The sequence below is a fragment of the Eschscholzia californica genome, unplaced genomic scaffold (genome assembly GCF_041429995.1).
Source record: "Eschscholzia californica isolate CP2 unplaced genomic scaffold, dmEscCali1.0.p SCAF_4, whole genome shotgun sequence".
Lineage (NCBI taxonomy): Eukaryota > Viridiplantae > Streptophyta > Magnoliopsida > Ranunculales > Papaveraceae > Eschscholzia > Eschscholzia californica.
In genome coordinates this window covers 48,199,345-48,214,947 of record NW_028238461.1, presented here as the reverse complement: position 1 = coordinate 48,214,947, position 15,603 = coordinate 48,199,345, and the positions used below count along the sequence as shown (strand labels likewise).

Sequence of the window (15,603 nt, the reverse complement as noted above, 5' to 3'; positions counted from 1 at the left end):
TTGAATACTAAAAATGACCTCTTGGATAGATAAGCATTGGTTGGTTGTATGGTTCTGGACGATGAGATAACCTAACATTTCATATTTTGATATTTTGTAACATCAATATCTTGGGCATCTTTTACTGGAACTGGACAGCGAAAAATGTTAGTTAGCCCGAAAAATGAAAGTTAGACCGATGAGATAACCTAATATCGGTCTACACATAAATGTCTTTCAAAATGGATTCTCTACCCCATTGGCTCCTTTTTGTGTGCCTCCACATTGACGGTTGATAAGAGCCAGACTTGCAAAATGATACCAAGATGGCCACTGGTAGGAACAAAATGATCCCAAAGTTGATCCACCCAGTGGCTCAGCCTAGGAGATTATTGGTTCCGTGAGACCTGAAAATTATTCCCAAATTTGACCTGACCAAGACCTCTCCCGAGGTAGCTGTTGATCGATGATTCGTGGGCCTTGAAAACGATTCCATTGTTGATCCAACCAAGACCCCTACTCAGCCATGAGATGTGAAAATGATCCAACCAAGACTGCAACCTAGGCAGTGATCACAAAGTTGATCCAACCAAAAACCCTAGCCTAGGCGGCCATCGATACTATGACTAAGACTCGAAAATAATCCCAAAGCTGATCCGACCAAGACCTCAACTGAGGTGGCAATTGACATAATGATTGGCGACCTAGATATGACCTCGGCCTTGTCAGCCGTTGACCAATACAAGCAATTTTCAGGCTAAGTCTGATCCCACGGAGACGTCAGCCTCTCCAGTTTGTCTACTGGAGAGTGCTAGGACTATTGGCTCTTATTCAATTTGGGTTACCGGGGACTGCTGCTCTTATTCAGTTTGGTCTACTTTGCCAGGAGAGCTACACTCAGTTTGGTCTCCAGTTTGTCAACATTTTTTCAATTTAGCGGAGTCTACAACAATTTTCTTCATAGTTAATTATCGATGAAGATCCTGTTCTTTTCACAATTCAATTTGCTTCATCCTATTTCGAAATCCTGCAATAACTACATTAATTCGAATCAAAATACCTAACGAGGAAAAAGAATCATAGAACATACCCAAAACACGAAGAAAAATTGACACGTGGAAGGACGGGGAAGGACAACAGAGATTTTTGTCCCTCACAAGATAGTTCCTCCAAATGTTAAATTTAATATACAAAATATAGATGTCTGAAATTTACATATGATATTTTTCTACCCTCCTTTAGAACTCAGGAAAAAAAAGTATGTCAGCTCAAGTTATCAATCACCATTGATAATAAAATACAAGAGACAGTGAAAAAAAGAAAGAAAGAGAGGTGTAAGAAGAGTAAATTTTAGAAGAAAGGTAAAGTTGCTACCTATCAATATCACAACAGAAGTCTTCCACTGAATCAAACTTGACCAACTCCATTTGTAGCTCGTTCCATTTGTAGCAGAGTATAACAAGAATCATGAATCTAAAGTGGATGGCCTAGCCGAAGATGACTCGCCCAAAGAAGCTGAAGCAAGAGATGATGCCCAAACTTGAGCGCTTTTAGCTCCTTTTCGGATGTTTCCCGTCTTCAACAGTCTAATTTTGCTCCAAACCCTCTTCACATCGATAACGTGGAGAACACGCTCCAAAAGTTGGCTCGTCTCTCCAAATATGGCCAAATTTGGATGTGGAATGTAAGAAATCCAGAAAGCTTTTAGATGCGATAAAATTCCCGGGAAGAAGTATAAAGATGCTCTTAAACATAGGAATAACATGGAGTATACTAGGTAGGGTTCCTTTTTCAGCACCTCCTTTGGAGAAGACCCACTAAACAGCGAAATTTTCTCGCTACTTCCCAGACTCCTTGATTGATCGTCAGCAATATAGTCGATATTCTCCAGTCCTGATATGGAAATATTTAGAAAAAAATTCACTACATGTAGTTTTGCAAGGAATTGATGATCTATTTATCAAGTAAATATCACACACTTTCATCAAAAAAAAAAAAAGTAAATATCACACATACCTGTAACCCTCTTGTAGAAGCGTATGAGTGAGTTGATATCTTTTGGGCCATAATATCGAACTTTTGTTGTTTGGTTAACCAACAATATTGAGGGTAAGCTATGGATCCCATACCTTGAAAATACACTGCAAAACACATAAGAAGCAAGTTAACAGAGATACATAATAAAGTCGACCCATAAAGATAAGTTCGTAAAACCGAAGTCAATAACTCTACCTTGGCATGGCTGAAGATTGTTCCACTGCCAAATGTTTGATTTGAGGGAACATGGAACTCATTGCATCAAATTTAGATCGTGCACCACTAGAAAATGGACACCAAGAAGCATAGAAGAGTACAGCAGTGTACATATTTCTATGACCAGATCTCAGAGCTATGTCAAGGGATTCTCCATCTACCTATCAAAGACAAATATATAACATGTCAAAAGTCAACTCAAGTACTAAAGATGACACTGTTTAGCTAAACTACAAAGTAGATGGTAGTTAACTAGTGATTCTATACATATACAGGCAATTGCTTGTCTGTGAAATTGTAAGCAAGCATTAACATGTTGAAAACGTAAGAAACTTATGGCTGTTTTGGGGCACCACCAAGCGCCTTTGGAAAATCAATGCCATAAAAGTATTGCAGAAGTCCAGGATTTTAGAGAAAGAGTGGGTCTGGTACTCTGGTTGAACAAGTGAGGCAAGAAAAAATTAATGATGGTGACTGCTGGCGCAAAAATAACTATGACAATAAACCCTGCAACTAATCTACTGATATGTTTGGTATGATGGGTTATAAGGGGTATATGAGAGGTGATTCGTAAATGACTTTATAGTCAAAGAATATCATCCCAAATTCGCAGTTTTAAGTGTTTTCGTATGGGAACTAGTTAGAAATGAAGTAGCGGTCTCGCCCAGTGAAAACCAAGAGATTCAGACCCTGGATTGAGCCCAAGTGACATTCCTAAGTTGAATTTGGAATTCTTCGTAAATGGCATACCAAAGGGTCGTATTACAAATCTTCCTATCAAAACCCTCCTAAAGCCAGACAAGCGGACCCACATAATCAAACATACCCTGAAGCAATGACGACCCCGTCTTAGCAGTAAAATTTTACAGACCATCTTATGACAATGTCCACAAATGTTATTGATCCTCCATCCAGTATGGACCACTGTTTTGTTGGGGATATAGGAAGGAAGAATCTTGAATCTTAAAACCATTGGATGATGAAAATTGGGATATCTCGTTACTGGAGTGAGGAATGGGGAATATGAGACCAGATAACACTTTACACCTCTAATTATTTGTTAACCATATCATTCTACAATCAGCACCCCTTTTCCAAGTCAACCTAGTTCTTTACCTTGACAGACAAAACTCTCAACATTTTCTACTTCGAGGGTAACTCGGCTGTAAGGACTCAAACGTACATGAGTCGGGAAACAGTCCTCACCCCAACTATATAGCTCCTGGTCTAGCTATTTTAATCTGTTAGGAAAAGATACAGGGTGTTCAATAAGACCTAAAGGGCTAACACATTGGCATCGTGCGATTAGTTACAATAATTAGTTAAGGTACAGACGAGCAATAAGCATTCAACGGCTTTTGAACCCCAATAGAATAAGGGTGGATGTGAATAAGCATTTTACTGAATTTGTTTGAACACCAACTTGATATAAAACAATTAACTTTCTACTGAGCTTAATTAGGCAACTGAACTCCTTACTTTCGAATAAGTGAAAGGATTTCCAAACTATTAATTGCATTGACACTTTAAAATTGGGGAAAACAGAAAATGGAACCTACACCAAACATATAAATTTGCCCTCTAAATTCTAATGTTAATTATTAAATGATACAGGTGGATCTCTATTTCAAAACCTATTAATTTCACAAGAAGAAATCGAAACCCCTAATTTACTAACAGGAAAAAATAAAAGCGCAAAAGAAATCCATTATCCATGAAACTCAAATCGCGAGAACATAAAAGAACAAAAGAAACAGACAAGAAACCCTAACGAATGAAAATTTAACGAACCCCTAAATCGTTTTAATCGCTAACCCAAATTTCAAGATCAGAACGCATTTCACATAAATCAAAAGTCACCAAATCAAATTAGATCGAGATAGAAAATCACAATAAAATAATAATTTCAGAAACTGTACCTCGATTGTTGAAGACGGAGAGAAGGATGAGATAGGGCATCGATTTAGGAGCTTGTTGGTGAAGACATGAAATTGAAGAGGACAAAGAAGAGATGATGATGAATCTGCTGATGAGACGAATCTGAGAGAACAGACGAAGAAAGATATGTAGAGAAATAGACGAGAGGAAGAGAGAGAAGCCGCCATTGAAGAAGAGATGTAAACCAAAACAAGAGAGAGAAAGTAGATAGAGATAGAGAGAGAGAGGAATAAGAAGACGAAGAAGGGGGAGAAAAAAAAAGAAAGACCCACTCACTTTCCTTTTTCTTTATTTTTTCTCCACGCTCTCACACACGAATGTAATGGACGCACAAATTCACACACTTTCTCTCTCTCTCTGTGCATCCATCCGAACCGGCTTAGGTATGGGTGGAAGAGGCATCTGCTTTTCGGAAACAAAAAAGAATTAGGGAATACAAAATATTGGGTGGAAAAAAGATTACTTCTTCCGAGTCATACATGAACCACCCCTTCTTCTCCATTTCACCGGGGTTCGTTGGCAAATTGTTTTTTTTTTTTCTTTTTCTTTTGAGAATTCGTCTACGATCTACGTTAGTCGTTACAAGACGTTAATACATCATGAAGATGTAATAAGCACGATAACCGTCTAATGTAAACCAAGAATGAAAGAGGCCTAAAATCCAACACCAACTCCGATCACCACTATCGCCATATTCTCTCTCTGCCTTCGCCAAAATAAAGAACGGGAGAGATTAAGTAGGAAGGAGGAGAGACAGTGGAGGTACTAGTGCTACTGGAAAGATAAAGGGGAGAAGAAGTGGTGGGAGGGGGGAGAAAGAAGATCTGGAAATGACAATTCGAAGGGTCGTGATGATAAAGGTTTGTCATCGATCTTTGTCGATGTGAATAACATAAGTGGTAGTGGGGTGACACGGAACGAGAAGTTTTTCCGCCCCCTGAGAGCATCTCCAATGGGACACTCTAACAAACACTTTAAAAGTCTAGTTGTCAAGTGCCAATAACGACTTTTCTTTCGTAAGTGTCAATAGAAATAAGTGGTGCTGCGACCATGAAAGGTATTATTATTTTTTCCCCAAAAATTAGTCATTGTAGTTTAACTCCATTGACTTTATTTTTTTTGAATATGGACTACGATTTACGTTGATCATTAGATAACAGTGATACATCATCAAGATGCGATAAACACGATAATCGCTTAAATTAAACTATGAATGAAAGAGGCTTAAAGGCCACCAACATTTTAAAGAGGTCTAAAGTCCGACGAACTTATTATTTATACCTTTAATAACCCAAATTCAATAACCATGGATTCCACCTCTTACGGAAATCGAAACTGAGACCTCTAGGATTTTGGAGTTTACAATCAATCGCCATCGACTTTATTGCGCTAGAAATGTTCTATCACGAAAACCTTACAATAAAATTTCATTTCCTCGCATGTTCGTCATTTTTTTCTTTTTTATCTCGCACGGTCATCTTCTTCACCACCGAGTAACGTCATCTCTATTTCTTTGTATCTTGCTCATCTCCCTCTTTTATGTTCATTTTCTCACTTCGTGGTCGCTAGTGGTGGTTCTCTGCGGTGGCGGTCACGAAGAAGACAAATATAGAGATGAGAAGTACTACAATGATAAAATCTTTGACAAAATTCTGACTTAATGACTCATTTTCCTATAGAGATGAAAATAGGGCTTAATTCGTCTACCCATAGTAAAACCTTCTCGCGCCGGGGACCAATGAGAAACACAAGCCGTGTCCCTACTTCGCTTCAACCACAGTTACCAAAAACAACTTCAAACGAACCCCCATACATTGTGGCGCGCAGGTTTGAGTTCTTTGGAGGGATATTCTCATCACTATGGCGCGGCAGAGTAATCCAAACCCTCCATAATGTTAGTGGGGGCATCTTGAAAATAAAATATTTCCCAAACCACTCCCTAAAAACGAAACCTCCCCCCAATCACAAAAACCCTCGTCTCCCTTCTTCCATCTTTCTCTTCTTCCATTCGGAGGCGCCTTCTTCAACGCATCTAGAGAGAGAGAGTAAAAGATATAGAGATAGAGAGAGAAACTCTATTCATCTTTAAATTTTGATCTCTATCTCTACCATCTCATATCTTTGCAAAACCCTAGCTCGCTCTCATGGATTCCGAGTCAACTCAACTCCAACAGGCACAACTTGCTGCTGTTCTTGGTCCTGATTCAGTTCATTTTGAAACCCTAGTTATTAACCTTATGTCATCCGGGAATGAACAACGATCGGAAGCTGAAATTATATTCAATCTTTGTAAGCAGAATCATCCTGATATTTGTGCTTCTAAACTTGTTCATCTCCTTGAATCTTGCCCTAATGTTGAAGTTCGAGCGATGTCTGCTATTTTACTTCGGAAACAACTAACTCGTGATGATTCTTACATCTGGCCTCGTCTTGCTCCTGCTACTCAATCTGCTTTGAAATCTCATCTTTTGGTTTGTGTTCAGAGAGAAGATGCAAAAACTATCACGAAGAAACTTTGTGATACAGTTTCGGAGCTTGCTTCTGGGATTTTACCTGATGGTGGATGGCCAGAACTTCTTCCTTTCATGTTTCAATGCGTTACTTCTGATAATCCTAGGCTTCAGGAATCAGCTTTGTTGATGTTTGCTCAATTATCGCAGTACATTGGTGAAACCCTAATTCCACACTTGAATACTCTTCACTCTGTGTTTTTGCAATGTTTGGTTTCTTCTACTAGCTCTGATGTTAGAATTGCTGCTCTTGGTGCTTCAATCAATTTTATTCAATGTTTATCGAGTGCTTCGGATCGTGATCGTTTCCAAGATCTTTTGCCTGTAATGATGCAAACTTTAACTGAGGCTTTGAACAATGGACAAGAGGCAACAGCTCAAGAAGCACTTGAGCTGTTGATTGAGTTAGCAGGTACTGAACCTAAGTTCCTAAGGAGACAACTGGTTGAAGTTGTGGGTTCAATGCTGCAGATTGCTGAAGCTGAATCTTTAGAGGAAGGAACTCGCCACCTTGCTATCGAATTTGTTATTACACTTGCCGAAGCAAGAGAAAGGGCCCCAGGGATGATGAGGAAATTGCCACAATTCATTAGTAGGTTATTTGCTATTCTGATGAAGATGCTGTTGGATATTGAGGATGATCCGGCATGGCATAATGCTGATACTGAGGACGAAGATGCCGGAGAGACCAGTAATTATAGTGTTGGACAGGAATGCTTGGATAGGTTATCGATTTCATTGGGTGGAAATACAGTTGTTCCTGTTGCATCAGAGTTGTTGCCCGCTTATTTGGCCGCTCCGGAATGGCAGAAACACCACGCAGCACTTATTACTCTTGCCCAAATCGCAGAAGGATGCCAAAAGGTATTGAAGCTATATATTTCGTTAAATTTTTCAGTGTTGATTATCATGAGATTTAGTGTTTCGTTTGATTATCGCAAGACTTAAGTCATGTTGTTTCCTTCCTTTAGTTATTAATCATTTGAATTCTGTATTACATGGTATTCACCTTCCATATTCAAACTTTGATTGAGGCAAATAATATTAGTTGGTGGGTTTGGTTAGCTATCTCATTGCTAAGATACGTAATTTAATATTTAACCTCAGTCTATTATCACTTGCTGTTATCCTGTTCCTGTGTGTCTCTGTCCAATATGTTGACTTGATAATTATTTATGGTTTTTATACTATTATCTTTTGGGTATTATAGTATTATTTAACTAATTCACTTGCATATTTTGATGTAGGTAATGATCAAAAATCTGGAGCAGGTAGTGAATATGGTTTTGAACTCTTTTCAAGATCCCCACCCTCGTGTGCGCTGGGCAGCAATTAATGCAATTGGACAGTTATCTACGGATTTGGGTCCAGAATTGCAAGTTCAGTTCCACCAACGGGTGTTACCTGCGTTAGCAGGAGCTATGGATGATTTCCAGAATCCTCGAGTACAGGTTAGTATTTTCTTCTCTTTGAATAGAGGTAGGTAATAAGACCAGAACATTTGAGATAAAGTTAGGAATAAGTTCTGCAATTGTGTACCAAATTGCAGCCGACTTTCGGGTGATTTGGTTTTAAATCAGAGTTCGGGGTATAAAGAATGTTTTAGTTGTTTGTTCTTATATCACTAATTTATCATTTTCGCTTATGTTGCTTATTCTTTCTTTTAAGATGTACATATTGATTGAATAATATAGTTACTCGTATATCATCTAATTCTGAAAAGCGACACCTTTGAGGCTCTAACTTTCAGAAAGGCTCTTTTTAATTAATATATTTTTTGTGCTTGCCTTTCTACTTTAGCACCTTTCTTATATATTCCCTCGTAGAGTAGTGTGTAGAAGATCTGTTTTTTTGGTCATTTGGTAAGTGCGTTATATGTATATATGTATATGTATACTAATATATCATTCATCCATTGATATATTTTTCATATATAATATATATAATATATATATATATATATATATATCATATGGGCACCCTTCCTGCCCTTGTAGTTTCAAACTCTTCGGCCTGCTATGCCTTTATCTCCTATCAGGTAACTTGCCGCGTCCTTGTGTATTTTTATTTATCTGTTCAAAAGATACTTCTTCACATTTTAGCCGCGATGCATTGAGATGTGTACTTATTCGTGTGTTGTGCTGCAAAATCCATTGGTTTTTGGCTTCCATTAACTGTTTCCGTTCGACAGGCACATGCTGCTTCAGCAGTCCTCAACTTCAGTGAGAATTGCACCCCTGATATCTTAACTCCCTACTTAGATGGAATAGTGAGCAAATTGCTTGTACTCCTACAGGTATGGAGTCCTACCCATTACAACCAACATGCATTCTTTTATTTTCTTCCCGGTATTGTTTCTGATGTTTGTGTTCTGCAAAATCTAGAATGGGAAGCAAATGGTACAAGAGGGCGCTTTGACTGCCTTGGCATCAGTTGCCGATTCATCACAGGTATGCTTAGTTTTTATCGTTAATGTGCTACTTGGGGTGCTTTGCTAGGAATCTACTTGGACTGACATTTTATCGAATTCCACAGGAGCATTTTCAGAAGTATTATGATGCTGTTATGCCTTATCTTAAGACTATCTTGGTTAATGCGACTGATAAGTCAAACCGCATGCTTCGTGCCAAATCCATGGAGTGCATTAGTTTGGTTGGAATGGCGGTCGGGAAGGAAAAATTCAGGGATGATGCTAAGCAGGTAGCTAATAACATATGCATCGGTTTGATAATTTGATTCACCCATCTAATATATGCCTTAAAGGATGATACTCAATTATATTTTCAAATGGATATTATCATATTAGTTCTACTAATCTGAAATATTATGATTTTTTTTTTTTTAATTCTTGGTGTGTTTCAATCATTGTACTTTTCAAAACTAAGGGTTCAACTGTATTCTGGGTAGGGGAACCACATGGTTGTATATTTTTCTTATTATTGACATGCTCACTTCCTTTTATCTCTATGAAGGTTATGGATGTGCTCATGTCATTACAAGGGTCTGAGATGGAAACTGATGACCCAACAACAAGTTACATGCTTCAAGTATGCCATCATCTGACTGTTCTAACTTCATTTGAGATTCATGTAGATAATGCACTGTTACCACATAATGTTTATTAAGCAAACCTTAATAATTGTTGCAGGCATGGGCCAGACTCTGCAAGTGTCTAGGGCAGGATTTCCTCCCATACATGAGCGTTGTCATGCCTCCGTTGCTTCAATCTGCTCAACTTAAACCTGATGTGACTATCAGATCTGCAGATTCAGATGATGATGATATAGATGACGATGATGAAAGGTTTGCTTATAATTTTAGAAGCTCACATAGCACAAATACACTTGTGTAGCATCTAATGATTGCTTAACTTCCTTTTTTTACAAAGCATCTAATTAATTATATGCGGAAAAGATTTATAACTGAAGGGATGTGCCTATACTTGTCATTTGTAGCACTGCTGTTATGTTAAAAGTTTCCACATAAGCAGATGTCGAGATAGTGATACATGTCTGCCCTATCTAACCTTCTGCTATACCTGTTGACTGTTATTACCAAATGTTGCACAGGAGTCCTAGACACCTGAGACTAGCTCCTGAATATGTACTGATTAGAAGCCTGTTATTTCTTTTTCTGCTTTACAAATTATGCTGTTAACTTAAGTCGGACAATCAGCCTTCGTAAAAAAAAACTTGGAGACGCTACCATCCTTGTATATTCGGATATACTTCATCAAATGTTTGGTCTTGTGCTCATTATGAAATTTTGTTCTATTGCAGTATTGAAACCATCACCCTGGGTGATAAGCGTATTGGAATCAAAACTAGCGTCTTGGAGGAGAAAGCTACTGCTTGCAACATGTTATGCTGCTACGCAGATGAGCTAAAGGAGGGATTCTTTCCTTGGATTGACCAGGTAAGTTATAAAGTCGAGATAAACTATTTAATAATCTTTTCTTACTATTTTTTACACATTCTGCCTTTGGTTACAAGGATTACTTAGTTTTGTTTTGGGTCCAGGTTGCTCCTACTTTGGTTCCACTCCTGAAATTTTATTTCCATGAAGAAGTCAGAAAGGCTGCTGTTTCTGGTATCAACTTAACTCCTTTATTATACCATTGTTGTTATCGTTGAGGTTGCATTGATATTGATATAATCCATCTTTTCTTAATTCCAGCAATGCCAGAGCTATTGCGTTCAGCAAAATTAGCTATCGAGAAAGGACTAGCACAAGGTGTTAATGAGTCTTACATTAAGCAGTTGTCCGACTACATAGTACCGGCCTTAGTGGAGGCTCTGCATAAGGTTGTTACCCTTTTTTCTTCTCCTTTTTCCAGTAAATCACTTCATTCTCAGGTAGTGGGATATTTATGAAATTGTAATTAATTTGCAGGAGCCGGAGACCGAAATTACCGCGAGCATGTTGGATGCATTGAATGAATGCATACAGGTATTTAATTTTTACTTTGATTAGGAATATAAGTGCATATTTGAAGTTGAAAGGAGTAAAAACAGGTTTTGTCAAGGAGACAACTTAGACAAGTAACTTGATGAGCATGCTATGCTTTTTCTGGGCTGCTCTCCATCACATTATCTCAAAATTTATCTGTTGTTTCAGGTTTCTGGGTCGCTTCTTGATGAGAACCAGGTGAAATCTATAGTAGATGAAATAAAGCAGGTGATCACTGCCATCTCAACCAGAAAAAGAGAAAGAGCAGAGAGGGCTCATGCGGAGGACTTCGATGCAGAGGAAGGGGAATTGCTTAAAGAAGAAAATGAGCAAGAAGAAGAAGTTTTTGATCAGGTTTGTTAGTACATACTTCTTCGTGGATTTATTGGTCTGTTTTAGTTGCGTAGATATTCTACTGAGTACTGAGTGCAACAAAGATATATATATATATATATATATATATATATATATATATATTTTTTTTTTTTTTTTCTGTAAACTATTCATGGTCTCAGTATTTTCTTCATCTAGGTTGGTGATTGTTTGGGAACATTGATTAAGACATTCAAAGGCTCATTCTTGCCATTCTTTGATGAGCTTTCGTCATATATAATGCCTATGTGGGTAAGTCTTTTTCTCATTACTTTCCTTTTCCTTAATTTTATCGTGAATTGTCAATCTTGACATCTCATATCAGGTCAATTGTAGTGGTAAGATTAAGTTGCAATCTTTGGTAGCTATTGTTAGGCATGTAGCCTGTGTTGTCTTATAAGGCTGTAAATGTACAGGGTAAAGATAAGACTGCTGAAGAAAGAAGGATTGCTATTTGCATTTTTGATGATGTTGCGGAGCAATGTCGTGAAGCAGCTCTCAAGTAAACATCCTCAAAACTTCGAGAACCTGTTTTAATTGAGCATTCCTTCTCTATACTTTAACTGTTTCTATTGTTGGAACAGATATTATGATACTTACCTTCCTTTCTTACTGGAAGCTTGCAATGATGAGAACCCGGATGTTCGTCAGGTCTGCTCTTCGATATGATTTTTTCTGGTTTTCTACTTGTTTAAAATTCGGAGGAAACTTAAGTTGAAACTTATTCTTAGGCTGCTGTTTATGGGATTGGCGTCTGTGCGGAGTTTGGTGGGCTTGCGTTTAAACCCCTTGTTGGAGGTATGTATTTATTCTGGCTGCCTGACCTGTAGACTTTGCCCTATACATGACACATTGTCTCCGAGATACTAATATGATCTCCTCCACTTTTCAGAGGCTCTTTCAAGGCTGAATGTTGTGATACGTCATCCTAGTGCATTACATTCAGACAATGTGATGGCTTATGATAATGCTGTTTCAGCTCTAGGGAAAATATGCCAGTTCCACCGTGATAGTGTTGATTCAGCGCAGGTATTTATTGGGTTCAATTTATGCCTTTGAGATAACAATCACATTCTCTGTGTTCTCATTAAAGAAGCAATTTTGAATTTTGATACATGTCATTTTGTAGTTTTGTTAATTATCTTATCTCGGTTGTCGAAAGAAACAACTGTCCCTCTGTGGCCATCTATAATCTATTCAGTGGATTTAGTACTTCGCTTTCTTTGCAGGTTGTTCCAGCATGGTTGGGTTGCTTGCCAATTAAGGGTGATTTAATTGAGGCTAAAGTTGTTCATGACCAACTTTGCTCAATGGTTGAAAGGTAAAAATCTAAAATTGTTAACTGGTTACTTGTTCCCATTTCTTCTACTCATTCTACAATGATGATCCTCAATTATAATTTCACTTTCTTTCGAGAAATCAAGGTTCAAGTTTTCTTCTACTTACAGGTCAGATAGAGAGCTCCTGGGCCCTAACAATCAGTATCTTCCTAAAATAGTTGCTGTTTTTGCTGAGGTAAATTCCAACTGTCCTCCAACTTCTGGAATACTGTTCTAGTTGTCTAAGTTTTATTGATTTGAGCTCTTGTTGTTGATAGGATAGTGGGAGGAGAAAAACAATATTACAAATATAAAAATCTATATTGAAAGTTTGGTTGAAATATAGAAAGTTGGGATGACGATTATACTCTGGTAGGGAGAAAAAGAGTAGGATATATACACATTTATTATTGATGAACTAAAAGATTCAAATAAAGTTAAAAAAGTGTGATTTTGATGGAACTTGGAAGTGTTACAGAAAGTACTGGATGATGGAAGTGTTATGACCCTAACACTAATGAACTTTGTTGTAAAAACTTCTCGATATTGTTATTAGTGGTTTGATGGTTTTGTGGTTGGTGGTGTTAGGTACTATGTGCAGGAAAAGATCTCGCAACAGAGCAAACAGCAAGTAGGATGATAAATCTTTTAAGGCAGCTTCAACAGACATTGCCACCAGCAACCCTGGCATCAACTTGGTCATCTCTCCAGCCCCAGCAACAGCTCGCTTTGCAATCTATACTCTCCTCTTAGATCCCCCATTACCAAAATTATCATCTCATTCAAACCAGGGGTATTAGAGTGTGAAGCAACAATCATTATGGTCAGTTGGTCGGTCAGTCTCCACCTCTTTTATCTCTCTCTATGATTCTATCGTTTCTCCATTCTTTTCCATTTACTCCAATCCTCCTTTTCTCTTCCCCGTCCAATCTCTCTTTTCTCGTTTGCTTGTGTTTTGCAGCAATGAATGCCATTGCAGTCTGTCTCTTGAAAATGAAAAGTTTGTTCAATGGTGAGAAACAAGATTTATTTTCTTTTCCTGGTGTTGTATTTGTGTATATTACTGTCGTAAATTATTATCCATTTTTGGGTTCGAAAAGATAGAAAAAGGGAAAGAAAAAAAAGAGAATAGAGAGAATGGATTGGTGCTTGAGGGTCTTAAGAGTTTCAGTTTGGTTAATGATGAGTTGAGTCTAAAGAATTGTTGGGAAAGCAATTCACGTAGCAGTTTTGATGTTTTTCTTTGTTTCTTGGGTGACCAAAAACATTTGAGTATGATTGAGTTTTCAAGTATTTGGAAATTATATATCTGTCTTAGAGTTGCCACAAATTTTTTACCTTGTGCTAATAGTTGGTGTAGTTTGCTTTTGTGTCATGATTTCGTATGAGGTCTCTTATTGATTTTGCTGCTTAGAAATGAAAAATGATCTATACCTTCAAGAACACACTTTGAATCCCAACATATAAGCTTATCAACTACTGCCACATTTCAGTCCAGTGATGTGATTCTTATGTTTTGTTATTATTAATGAAAAGCGATATCAAGTTGTGTTCAATGTTTAACTATCTCTTTAAGTTAAATAAAAAGAACAAAAATTAAACAAATTTTGATGCAATACACTTACATTTTGCTCTAGGTATTTCCCAGAAGTAAGGAAGAGAAGATTTTAGGTTCCTTCATGAAGTTATGGAACTTGAGGAAGAGAAGATTTTAGGTTCCCACGTGTAGAATTTTGGGTGGTTTATGAGCTTAAAATCCTTAGGAAGTTTGCTTTTTAGAAATTTATAGGAAATACAACTCTGTTTCCCTTGGAGATCAATTTTATGGAACTTTTTTTCTTTTGCTGAACTTGGAAATTCTTTTTTGTTGAATGGATTTTATGTAACTTGAGGAGATGATTCCAATTTTATGTGATAGTACAATTTTTTTAACCTAACACAAGACAAAAAAAAATGTATGTAGGGGGGTAACCCTCGCCAGATCCGGCGAGGGTTACACCTCTCCTCCCTCTATTCGTCTCTCTCTTTGTTCCTCTTCTATCTTCTCTAGTTATCATACCCCTCTCTTTTACTCCGATTTTCAGTACACCATTTAAATCCCTTTCCCCCTCTCTCTTGATTTACTGTAAATCTGTTTGCGGTGGACTATTAGATCATGCAAGATCTAAGAGTGGTTGTTTCATTCACGAAGATCTAGTACCCTTTGTTTACCGTTGGCACCAGATCATCAATTACAACAACAAAACCCTCAAAAAATGGATTCAGTTAAGTTTCAATTTCGGTCAAATTCATCCTCCAAATCAAATCTCATCTCGGACTTCTTCTATAAATTGGTTCTCGAAATTTAACTTCTTCAAAGACGAGATTTTCGATTGTTATTGATGGTGGAAGTACTGGAACTCGAATTCACGTAAGTGAATTCTCGATTAATAATGTCGGGAAATCAGTTTTTCAATTCGGGAAGGAAGAAATCAAAAGTGGTGGTCATCCATGACGTGGTGTGGTGGTAATATGATTTCTATGGTGGTGTGATGGCGAAGATTTTCCGGTGACGGAAGTGGTTTTCTGGCGGTAGCGGCGATTTTCCGGTGTCGGCGGCGGTTTTCCGGTGACGGCGACGGTTTTTCGGCAAGAAGGCGGTGGTTCTTGTATTTATTTTACTGTAATATTTTGTCGACCTTCAGGGTCTTTTCATTCACGATCTTTAGGATCTTTTGTCGGCCTTTAGGGTCTTTTGTTTTTGAGTCAGTGTCTAGTCCCATTTCTTTCTCTTCATGAGGCAC

The 15,603-nt window shown here is 37.8% G+C and overlaps 2 protein-coding genes across 4 annotated transcripts; one reads left to right on the top strand and one right to left on the bottom strand.

The window, feature by feature from the left end:
* Positions 1–1,143: 1,143 nt before the first annotated feature.
* LOC147545492 (5'-adenylylsulfate reductase-like 5) lies at positions 1,144–4,555 on the bottom strand. The gene is made up of 4 exons (XM_086637001.1): positions 4,152–4,555; positions 2,212–2,393; positions 1,996–2,120; positions 1,144–1,872 (listed from the first exon to the last, which is right to left on the bottom strand). Exons 1-4 carry the CDS (start codon positions 4,335–4,337, stop codon positions 1,445–1,447), a joined length of 921 nt encoding a protein of 306 aa, XP_086493127.1. The 5' UTR covers positions 4,338–4,555; the 3' UTR covers positions 1,144–1,444.
* Positions 4,556–5,872: 1,317 nt separating this feature from the next.
* LOC147545491 (uncharacterized) lies at positions 5,873–14,126 on the top strand. 3 transcript variants are annotated; one of them, XR_015223675.1, is made up of 21 exons: positions 5,873–7,544; positions 7,928–8,131; positions 8,872–8,976; positions 9,065–9,130; positions 9,216–9,380; positions 9,653–9,727; positions 9,829–9,983; positions 10,460–10,595; positions 10,700–10,769; positions 10,857–10,984; positions 11,073–11,129; positions 11,298–11,483; positions 11,661–11,753; positions 11,918–12,003; positions 12,086–12,152; positions 12,233–12,299; positions 12,394–12,530; positions 12,731–12,822; positions 12,950–13,016; positions 13,409–13,643; positions 13,782–14,126. XR_015223675.1 is itself a non-coding variant. In XM_086636307.1 (20 exons), the coding sequence occupies exons 1-20, from the start codon at positions 6,315–6,317 to the stop codon at positions 13,571–13,573; spliced, it is 3,351 nt and encodes a 1,116-aa protein (XP_086492433.1). In that variant the 5' UTR covers positions 5,873–6,314; the 3' UTR covers positions 13,574–14,126. The 3 variants fall into 3 exon arrangements, 1 of the variants encoding a protein (XP_086492433.1); XR_015223674.1 differs by having other exon boundaries at positions 13,409–13,655; XM_086636307.1 differs by having other exon boundaries at positions 13,409–14,126.
* The last annotated feature ends 1,477 nt before the right edge of the window (positions 14,127–15,603 follow it).